General features: G+C 47.5%; 1 protein-coding gene across 2 annotated transcripts; it reads left to right on the forward strand.

Annotated features, from left to right (window-relative positions):
* Positions 1 to 2,750: 2,750 nt before the first annotated feature.
* Positions 2,751 to 10,245, forward strand: ndufa4 (NDUFA4 mitochondrial complex associated). Of its 2 annotated transcripts, XM_033035367.1 has the most exons (5): positions 2,752 to 2,806; positions 3,250 to 3,267; positions 7,161 to 7,249; positions 7,827 to 7,887; positions 10,006 to 10,245. In XM_033035367.1, exons 1-5 carry the CDS (start codon positions 2,783 to 2,785, stop codon positions 10,060 to 10,062), a joined length of 249 nt encoding a protein of 82 aa, XP_032891258.1. In that variant the 5' UTR covers positions 2,752 to 2,782; the 3' UTR covers positions 10,063 to 10,245. The 2 variants fall into 2 exon arrangements, with proteins under 2 accessions (XP_032891257.1, XP_032891258.1); XM_033035366.1 differs by lacking the exon at positions 3,250 to 3,267 and having other exon boundaries at positions 2,751 to 2,824.
* The last annotated feature ends 492 nt before the right edge of the window (positions 10,246 to 10,737 follow it).

A 10,737-nucleotide genomic window follows, 5' to 3' on the forward strand; every position in this document is an offset into this window, starting at 1 on the left:
CCCCACCCCCCCACATTGTCCATTGTTCTACCCCCACCTCCCACATGGCAGTCCCCCCCATGCCGGGTCCTCCATTGCTCTCCCCCCACTTCCCTCACGGAGGTCCTCCACACTCTCATCGACTGTCGACCGTGGGTCGACCCAAGAAGCATCTCCGCCGCAGCGAGGCTTCACCACCGCCGAGTCTCCTTTGTCGCGAGGCTTTACCGCTGCTGCCGCAGAGGCCTTACCGCTGTCCACGCCCCACTTCACGTGGTGCCGTCCCGGGCCCCAGCCGTGGGCTCCGGTGACCGCTTCGCTTGACCCGGGCTTCTACGCGGTGATCCGGTAGACATCGAGACTGCGGCACACCGAAAAAGACCCCCGGCCGCATTCCCAGTCCACAGCTGCGGACCGTCGGGAAGCCTTCTGCCATTGTATTGTAAAGCAACTGTTATCAGGCAATAGACAATAGACAATAGGTGCAAGAGAAGGCCATTCGATCCTTCGAGTCAACACCGCCATTCAATGTGATCATGGCTGATCATCCACATTAAGTACTCTGTTCCTGCCTTCTCCCCATATCCCCTGACTTTGCCATCTTTAAGAGCCCTATTTAGCTCTCTCTTGAAAGTATCCAGAGAACCGGCCTCCACCGCCCTCTGAGGCAGAGAATTCCACAGACTCATAACTCTCTGTGTGAAGTAGTGTTTCCTCATCTCCGTTCTAAATGGCTTACCTCTTATTCTTAAACTGTGGCCCCTGGTTCTGGACTCCCCCAACATCGGGAACATGTTTTCTGCCTCTAGTGTGTCCAAACCCTTAATAATCTTATATGTTTCAATAAGATGCCCTCTCATCCTTCTAAATTCCAGAGTATACAAGCCCAGCCGCTCCATTATATCAACATATGACAGTCCCGCCGTTCCGGGAATTAATCTTGTGAACCTACGCTGCACTCCCTCAATAGGGAGGTTGCACGCAGCCGAGGTCACGACCCGTGACCCGTACTGTTGCCACGCAATGCCAACTGGAGTACACGTGATGAACTGCAGGTAATCATTTATTATGGCTGCCAGCACAGCAGGCCCTTCTTCTGGCCCAGCATCCGGTTACACACTCGCGGACCCCGTGCCATCTATCCCCACGGCCGGGGTGGGGGGGGGGGGGGGGGAAGAAGGAGGTCGGGGTGCCGGTGCAGCATGGTCAGTGACTCTGGGTGGGGTGGACGGAGGGAGCCGACCGTCCCCAACTCTGCTGCAGCTGATGTTGCCCGGAGCCGCGGCCCCGCTCCACCCGGCCCCGCTCCACCCGGCCCCGCTCCACCCGGCCCCGCTCCACCCGGCCCCGCTCCACCCGGCCCCGCTCCACCCGGCCCCGCTCCACCCGGCCCCACACCACCCGGCCCCGCTCCACCCGGCCCCGCACCACCACAAGCCCCACACCACCCGGCCCCGCTCCACCCGGCCCCGCTCCACCCGGCCCCGCACTACCCGGCCCCACTCCACCCCGCCCCCGCACCACCCGGCCCCGCCCCACCCGGCCCCGCTCCACCCGGCCCCGCACCACCCGGCCCCGCTCCACCCGGCCCCGCACTACCCGGCCCCACTCCACCCGGCCCCGCACCACCCGGCCCCGCTCCACCCGGCCCCGCACCACCCGGCCCCGCTCCACCCGGCCCCGCTCCACCCGGCCCCGCTCCACCCGGCCCCGCTCCACCCGGACCGGCTTCACTCCACGGACAGTGCGGCCCACAGGGGGAGACGTGGGGGCTGGGGACGCTACACCATGAGATAACACCAGTTTAAACCTTATACCTTAGATCAGTCTGAAGAAGGGTTTCGGCCCGAAACGTTACCTATTTCCTTTGCTCCATAGATGCTGCTGCACCCGCTGAGTTTCTCCAGCATTATTGTGTACCTTCGATTTTCCAGCATCTGCAGTTCCTTCTTGAACACTTGTAAACCTTATACCTTCCTGCTTTCAATCAGCACCCACAATTATTTACAGTGCAAAGATTGACCATTACGGCGGATTTTAACAGGTAAGAACGTACGCGTTTCGTGTATTAACTGTGTATGCTGAGGCAGCCATGTCCTCCACATGGATTGAGCTGCTCCGTGCGTCACGCCCTTTGACCCGATGACCTTACGTGCAACCCCCCTATAGCAAGGATGTCCTTCCTCAAATTTGGGAGACCAAAACTGCACACTACCCCAATTAGAGAGCGGACCTGAACTACTATCCACCTCATTGTAGACTCTTGGACTATCTGATCGGACTCTATTTTGCACTAAACGTTATTCCCTGTATCATGTATCTGTACACTGTGGACGGCTCGATTGTCTTTCCACTGACTGGATAGCATGGGTCATTGTACCTCAGTGCACGTGACAATAAACTAAACTGAATACCGGTGCAGGATGAGGCCACTCGGCCCCTCAGGCTTCACCTGATCAGAGCTATTCCACGTGACTCTCCGCAGCGGCTTCGGCCGCCCCCGTCACGTGACCGGGGGGCGCGGGCCGGGCTTACAGAATATAGGTAGCCACATTCCTTGCCGGGTTTTCAGGGTTAGAATGAAGTTATGTATTTTAAATCGTAATATGGAGAAAGTCTCGTTTAATTATAAAATCTCATTTATTATAAAGGGGTAGGAGTGGTGGTGAGGGCTGGCGGTGTCGTTGGGGATGTGCGTGGCCGCTAGGGCCGGGCAGGAAGGACCCAAAGGTGACATTGCGGCCAAAGATCCGCTATAAGCTCTTTGATTGCGGCAGAAAGCGGCGCGAGGAGCGGAGGCAGAATGTTCCGTCAGATGTACAAACAGGCCCGGAGCCACCCCAGCGTGAGACACACACACACACACACACATACACATACACACACACACACACACACACACACACGGGGGGACAGAGACAGAGACAGGCCCGGAGCCACCCCAGCGTGAGCGAGACACACACACACACACACACAGGGGGACAGTGACAGGTCCGGACCCACCCCAGCGTGAGACACACACACACACACACGGGGGGACAGAGACAGAGACAGGCCCGGAGCCACCCCAGCGTGAGAGAGAGACACATACACACACACACATACACACAGGGGGACAGAGACAGGTCCGGAGCCACCCCAGCGTGAGACACAGACACACAGAGGCCCGGACCCACCCCAGCGTGAGACACACACACAGACACACACAGGGGGACAGAGAGACAGAGACAGGCCCGGAGCCACCCCAGCGTGAGACACAGACACACAGAGGCCCGGACCCACCCCAGCGTGAGAGACACACACACGGGGGAACAGAGACAGAGACAGGCCCGGAGCCACCCCAGCGTGAGACACACACACAGACGGACAGAGAGACAGAGACAGGCCCGGAGCCACCCCAGCGTGAGAGAGAGAGACACACACACAGGGGGACAGAGAGACAGAGATAGGCCTGGAGCCACCCCAGCGTGAGACACACACACACACACACACACACACACACACACACACACACGGGGGGAGACAGACAAGGGGAGACAGGCGCGGAGCCACCCCAGCGTGAGAGAGAGACACACACACACCAACACAGGGGGACAGAGAGAGAGACAGGCCCGGAGCCACCCCAGCGTGAGCGAGACACACACACGGGGGGAGACAGAGGGGGGGGGGGGGGGGGGGGGGAGACAGACAAGGGGAGACAGGCGCGGACCCACCCCATCGTGAGAGACACAGGGGGAAAGGAAAGAGTGAGGAAGTGGTGGGGTCGGGGGAGGCGCGGAGTCACCCCGGGGAGAGTGGGGAGCCATGTTCCGTCTGATATCCCGGCAGGCCCGCAGTCACCCCCAGCGTGAGGAGGCAGGAGAAAGGGGGTGGAGGGAGGGTAAGGGGGAGAGAGTAGAGGTAGGGGGAGAGAGGAAAAAACGTTTTCACCAAGAGAGTTGTGAATCTGGAATTCTCTGCCACAGAAGGCAGTGGAGGCCAATTCACTGGATGTTTTCAAGATTTAGCTCTTAAGGCTCAAAGAATCAGGGGATATGGGGGGAAAGCAGGAACGGGGTACTGATTTTAGATGATCAGCTATGATCATATTGAATGGCGGTGCTGGCTCGAAGGGCCGAATTGCCTGCTGCTGCACCTATTTTTCTGTTTCTGTTTTTAATTTCTGTTTTAGAGAGAGCTGGGGGTAGGGGGGAGAGAGGACAAGGGGAGAGGGTGCAAGAACAGGGGTAGGGGTCAGGGAGAGTACAAGGATGTGGGTGGAGGGAAAGGGTTAGGGAGAGAAGTGCCATCAGAGTTCCTGCAGGCACAAAGCAACTCCAGAGGGGGAGTGGGAGTGTGGCTAGGGGAGAAAGAGGGTTGGGGTGGAGGGAGGGAGGGGTAGAGGAAGGTGTGGGAGAGGGACTGGGCGGTGTGAAAGAGGGGAAAGGGTGGGGTGGTGGAGAGAGTGTGGTGGGAGAGGGAGGGGGCGAAGCGGGATGGGCAAGGGTGGAATGGGTGGGGTGGAGGAGGGAGATGTGGGGGTGGAGTGAGAGAGGTTTGGGATGCTCAGGGTGGGGTGGAGGGAGGGGGCTGGTGGTAGGTGAGGATATGGTGGAGAGGAGGGGGAGTGTATGTGGAGGAGTTTGGAGGGAGGAGGAGGATGAATGACAAGGAAGTGGGGAGGGGTGCAGAGAGGGCCTTGGGGAGGAGGTGGTGGGGCTGTGGGGAGAGGAGATAGGGCAGGAGTGTGGAGTTATGGTGGGATTTTAGATGGGTTGAGGGAGAGAAATGGTTGGGGCTGGGACAGACAGGTGTGGGTTGTGGGGAGATTTCATGGCACGGTGGGTTGTTGATGTTGGCTGACAGGTGTTGGGGGTATATGGATGGGGGCATTGTGATTGTGGGGGTGGCGTACAGTGTGCCGCACGCCTTATTCAAATAACCGATGCCCAATTTTATATATTTTTACATGTAACATGCTTTACATGGTTTAATTAATTCAACACGTTGAGTTGATAATTTTACCTTTGTGAATTTAGTCCAACAAAACTCTCAGAATGGGTCCCCCTTTTCAGCTGGCTGCACGAGAGTGCTGATCAACATGTGATTAGAACATGTCTGCTGACATCTACTGTTTATATTTACGTGGCTTTAATCTATAACGTTTTTTTTCCATTAGTTAATTTTCCATACTTTCAAACACTTTTTAAAATCTGTTTTAAATTCCCCCTGTGGTTTGTTGATTTTAAATTTCCGCATTGTCGACCTGCCAGTTTAAATCATGGATAATCTGAGTTGTGGTGAGGTGACATGGATTTCAATGGGGGGTAGAGTTTTGAGTTATAGAAGTACTGCCGATTTTCCCCGTGCATGAGAATCAACACTTTATTTATGGTGCCTTCTCACCACAGTGAGCACTGCAGTGATGACAGCCTCTGTTTTCAATCAATTATTTGGACATAATTTCTGCTTTTAGTACAGATTCTCCACTTTATTCATTACAAATTACTGGATGATATAATGGGTTGTAAATGAATTGAGAATAAAATGCCAGTTGGTTTGCAGACAATCGTATGTGTCAGCATTATTCTCTTTGGTCACCTATTTCCCGAAGTCATAAATTGCTGACTTTAGTAATGGTATTGATTTATTGATTAACTGCAAAGCTTCAGTTGGACAAGAGTTTTGAAAAGCTGCTAAATTGCTACAATCGGTACTAAATCTAAATGATTACCTGAGCCATTTTGTTTTCCCATAGTGTAAGATACTGGTTTAAACCGAAGAAGGACACAATGTTGGAGTAATTCAGCAGGACAGGAGAGAAGGAATGGGTGACGTTTCGTGTTGAGGGTCGGGTCTGAAGTAGGAACTCAACCCGAAGCGTCACCCATTACTTTTCGCCAGAGATGCTGCCTGTCCCGTTGAGTTACTCCAGCATTTTTTCCCTTTAATTGGTTTGATACTCCACCTGTAGCAAATTAGGAAGATGGGCTGAAGTGTAATTTTTCTTTCCTCTCGGAGAGCATGGTTCAATGCATGATCTCTTGTTATTTGTTTCGAGGTAGTTCTTTTGCATGTGATCAATTAGGCACAAGTGCATTTTAATGCTATTTTGGTAGGATAGATGTGAAATTTTTGGATGTGGAATAAACAAATGCATTTTGGAGAAAGAAGAATGAGTTTTTGCACAATCCATGTGGATTATAAAGTTTGCTTTTGTGGAATTTGGTAATTAGACTTCGATATTATTGCACTTTCAAGGTTATTTTTCAAATGGCAAACATGCTTTACTTCTTGTAAATTGCTTATTCAGACATAAGGAAGTTTTGCAGAATATTAATTTATTTTCCATGAAAGCTCCATAAGGACGTAATGAGATAAATTTGATTTATATTATCTGTTTGTTGGGAAAGAGCACTTTATGACAGCAGTAAACTTTAAGTCGGCACTGTGCAGAGAATTCATAACTAAAATTATAAAGATTTGCATTTCTATCTGTTTTATCATTTTACCCAACACCTAGTGTGTTGGAGTTGATGGGTGTTTCAGTGCTCTTGAGATGATGACTTGGTTATTTTAAATATATTCACTTTGTGTGATAGGTAAAGTACTTGGAAATTGTTCAGGTAATAACATGTTTTTTGCTTGATTCCTGGAGAAAGGTTTGTGGACATGAGTGGGTCAACATATGATGAGTTTTGCAGTTTCGAATTATATGTGGGGGGGGGGGGGGGTATCTCATTGAAACTTAGTGAAAGGCCTGAATAGAGTGGATGTGGAAAGGATGTTTTCACTCATTGGAGAGTCTAGGACCAGAGGTCATAGCCTCAGAATAAAAGGACGTTCCTTTAGGAAGGAGATGTTGGAATTTCTTTGGTCAAAGGTGGTGAATTTGTTTGAATTCATTGCCACAGTACGCTGTGGAGGCCAAGTCAGTGGATATTTTTAAGGTAGTGATAGATAGATTCTTGATTAGTACCGGTGTCAGTGGTTATGGGGCGAAGGCAGGAGAAGGGGGTTGAGAGGGAAATATAGGTCAGCGATGATTGAATGTTGGAGTAGGTTTGATGGGCTGAATGGCCTTCGTCTGCTCTGAGACTTATGAACTTTTAAACAAATTAAAGTTTAGTTTTAGTTTTTTGAAAACTTCCATTGGATCCACTTGAGAATGTTAAACTATTTTTGTCTTTAATCCCTGATAGCTAATTCCACTATTTGTCTTCATCTTAACTGGTAGTGCTGGAGCAAGCATGTACCTCATGCGGCTTGCTCTCCGCAACCCAGACGTTAGGTAAGTGACTGCGTCAGTAGCACATGTCAGGCTGTGGTTGTGTGTAAATCAAGCAAACCTGTGCACCTATTCATCTTAAATACTGTCATGTGATAGTGAAACTTGCACCTGACTCAGCAATCTATTAATTATAGTACCGATTTCTTTAGAACGTTTATATTTTTGCATTAAATTACATGTCAACTTGTTTTTTAACGACAAGATCAAATTGCATAGATGTTAAATTGCTTGTGCATTAACAGCTGAATTCAGATTTTCTGGTGTAAGATCCATATTAGCACCGACAATAGTTTTTAATTTTAACTTTACGGGGGAATTTATTGAATGAGGTTTTGGTGTTTTGATGTTAAGAGTGTAACATGTCCAACATTATTGTCCTTGAATAGTTCCTGGTTACATGCTTTAGAAAAGGATGTGTAAAATGAGTTTTTATTCGAATGCATAGACAAATATTTGTTTTCAACATAACAGGCAAGTTTTTAACCAGATATTTGCAACAAAAGTTGTTACTTTAAGGTCCTGAAATAAAGTGTAATTTTTTTGTTACTAACTATGTAATCTCCCTTCTACCATATAGCTGGGATCGCAAGAATAACCCTGAACCATGGAACAAAATTCCACCAACTGGGCAATACAAGGTAACCATTTTATGGAATTCATTGCAGCAAAACGGATTTGATTATTGAATGCTCTTGAGTTTTTGTCCTTTTATCCAGAATTTGTGGTTGTATACACCACTTAATTTTTGGAATGTTAAACATTGAGCTGAAACGATATTAAAATGACAGTATAAAATTGGAACAAAGGCCGGAATCAATTGCACAATCATTTCTTTGGGAATATTTCATCCATTGTTTTAGATCTATGGAGACCAGAGCATGATTGAAATAATATTTTGAAATAACTTTCTTCTCCGCCTCTTCCTCATCATGGTTAATGTTAGTATACACAGTTGTTGAGTGCGTAAAGAGACAAAGCAACAGTATTGCTGAACAATTTAATTCATGAAAGTATTAACAGAAGAAGCTGGCCAAAGTTGCAAATTAACTTTTATGTAAGCAAATGAGCGAAACCTCGTTTGGAGCGTAAAAAGGTTAAATGAGAATGTTTTCCAAATGCAAAATCTGTGAAGATTCTAAATGTGTTCGGAGGAGTTTAAAATGTTGTGGACATGCTGAATAAAACAATCTGCAGTGCCACTGAAATGTCCATCTTTATATCTTGGGGAGTATTTTTGGTGAGCAGAAGTTCTGCTACAATTAATGAGGAATACTCTGAACAATGTTGGGAAGGCAGTATTGACTGTGCTGAAAATTGAGTTTTACCAGTTTTGTTACTTTCTGGCATTTGGCACGTGGACGTTTTAAAATATTAAGAATAATTGCTGGCGTCAGTGGTGAGAAGCTATTTCCATGAGGGGTGTGGTGGGGGGGGGGGGGGGGGGGGGGGGGGGAGAAGGCCAAGGAGCACAGGGCATAATCTGGAGGTTTTTAATCTTTCATGAGTGAAATTAAGAAATGTAACAGGAGATAAAGTTTGGAACTCCTGTTGGTTCTTAATTTTTATGCAAAACGTGATAAATGAAAAATAATCTTGAGTATTAAAGGATGTGGACTATTTCGAATGTGGTCACAGAAAAGCCATGAGCCCTGCAATGGGTTGGAAAGACTAATATGTATAGGAAGGAAGTGCAGCTGCTGGTTTAAACCAATTATAGACACAAAATGCTGGAGTACCTCACTGGGCCAAGCAGCATCTCTGGAGAGAAGAAATGGGTGACGATTCGGATCGAGACCCTTCTTTGTCTTGACCCGAAACGCCACCTATTCCTTCCTTCCAGAGATGCTGCCTGTCCCACTGCGTTTCTCCAGCATTTTGTATCTATCTTTAATTTGATAAGAGGCATGCTACTAGAATTGCTCATGTCCACATGTCTGATTGGCACGTATGAAAGACTGATGTCCAAATAGGATTCCTCTCCTTCTTCCATCTCTACGCACCCTGCCAAACTCTCCCAACCCACCACCAAATGCTCTTCCCTTCCTCTCCCATTGCATTTTAATAAATTGCTGGTAAATTGTTTTCAGGGGGAAATTTCTTTCACATAGCTATCCGTTGTATATTTTGTGAAATGTCAAAAAGCAATTGCTAATTGATATTACTGCAAAGAACTGGAGGAACATTTTCAAATATTTATGCTGATCTTTCCCTTGTGTTTTCTTGTTCACTGTGTGAAACTGTAAGATTTGCATATAAGGACTGGAGTAACTCAGTCGGTCAGGTGACATCTCTGGAGAACATGGATAAGTGACCAACTAAGAGACTTGCATGTTATTGGTTTCACTGAAAGGAAACATTTTTAGTAAGAGCTTTTTAGATTTCTTTTTTGCATAATATGAGTTTGAGTATAGTGGCATTGGAAAATCTTTCTTCCAACTACAGTCATAGGGTCACATATGTGGAAACAGGCCCTTCAGCCCAACTTGCCCATATTGACCAACCTGTCCCATCTGCATTAGTCCTACCTGTCTGCGTTTGGCCCATATCCCTCTAAACCTGTCCTTTCCATGTATCTGTCCAAATGTTTCACTAACGTTGCGATACTACCTCCTCTGGCAGCTCGTTCCATACACCCACCACGCTCTCTGTGAAAAAGGTTACCCCTCCAGTATTGAATGTTAATTGGTGGACAAGTTTCATGTTTATTAGAATTTTTAAAAGAAGTATTTTTGAATAATCTTTTTATTTGTTAATAGCTCTATGCGGTGAATACGGACTACAGTAAGCTGAAGAAGGATCGCCCAGACTTCTAAATGCTAATCACTGAGCTTCCTGTGTGGGTGGATTTACTGTTCCATGAAGCAAGCTGCAAAACTATTACTACTGCGTCCTGTACACAGTTTATTGAATTATTCAGTAAGATATACTACTGAACCTAACTTGTGTATATACAGAAGTATAATGTGAATAAATTGGTGTTCTCCATTTCACTTGAATCTGTTATTGTGTGTGTGTGGATATATACATGGGTTATATGTGGAGTTAACAACAATGCAAGTTCATCAATATAAAACGAATGACACTTGAAGCTTTGCTGCCCAAGACTATAGAAAAACTAATGTCAATGCTGTTTGGATGCAAAGATGATCTTTTTCTAAAATTGGACGATTTCTCACCTTGTAAGATACCAAAGCACCTATACCCTTGGTTTAGTTTACCTTGGAGATACAGTGTGGAGTCCATGCTGACCATCAATCACCATACACTAGCTCTATGTCTTACACACTAGGGGCAATTTACAAAAGACAATTAACCTTTAGGTTCAGGACAGTGGGTAAGGGTGGGGTGCTTTGGTGGTGCTTTGTATTTCTCACACCCTCACATAAAGTCCTAGCTGCCTAATGTGGGGTGATTAATATGATTTCTTCAAACATTATGATGTAAATGAATGCCATTATTCCTTACTGTCTGCAACCTTTGTCTCCCAA

The sequence above is a fragment of the Amblyraja radiata genome, chromosome 16 (assembly GCF_010909765.2).
Source record: "Amblyraja radiata isolate CabotCenter1 chromosome 16, sAmbRad1.1.pri, whole genome shotgun sequence".
Classification (NCBI taxonomy): Eukaryota; Metazoa; Chordata; class Chondrichthyes; order Rajiformes; family Rajidae; genus Amblyraja; species Amblyraja radiata.

What these genes read in the sequence shown, in the direction of transcription:
- ndufa4 (XM_033035366.1), top strand. Translation starts at nt 2,783, where the DNA reads ATGTTCCGTCAGATGTACAAACAGGCCCGGAGCCACCCCAGC. An exon ending in AGGCCCGGAGCCACCCCAGC is followed by an intron (nt 2,825 to 7,160) that starts GTGAGACACACA and finishes AATCCCTGATAG; the next exon opens with CTAATTCCACTATTTGTCTT. An exon ending in CACCAACTGGGCAATACAAG is followed by an intron (nt 7,888 to 10,005) that starts GTAACCATTTTA and finishes ATTTGTTAATAG; the next exon opens with CTCTATGCGGTGAATACGGA.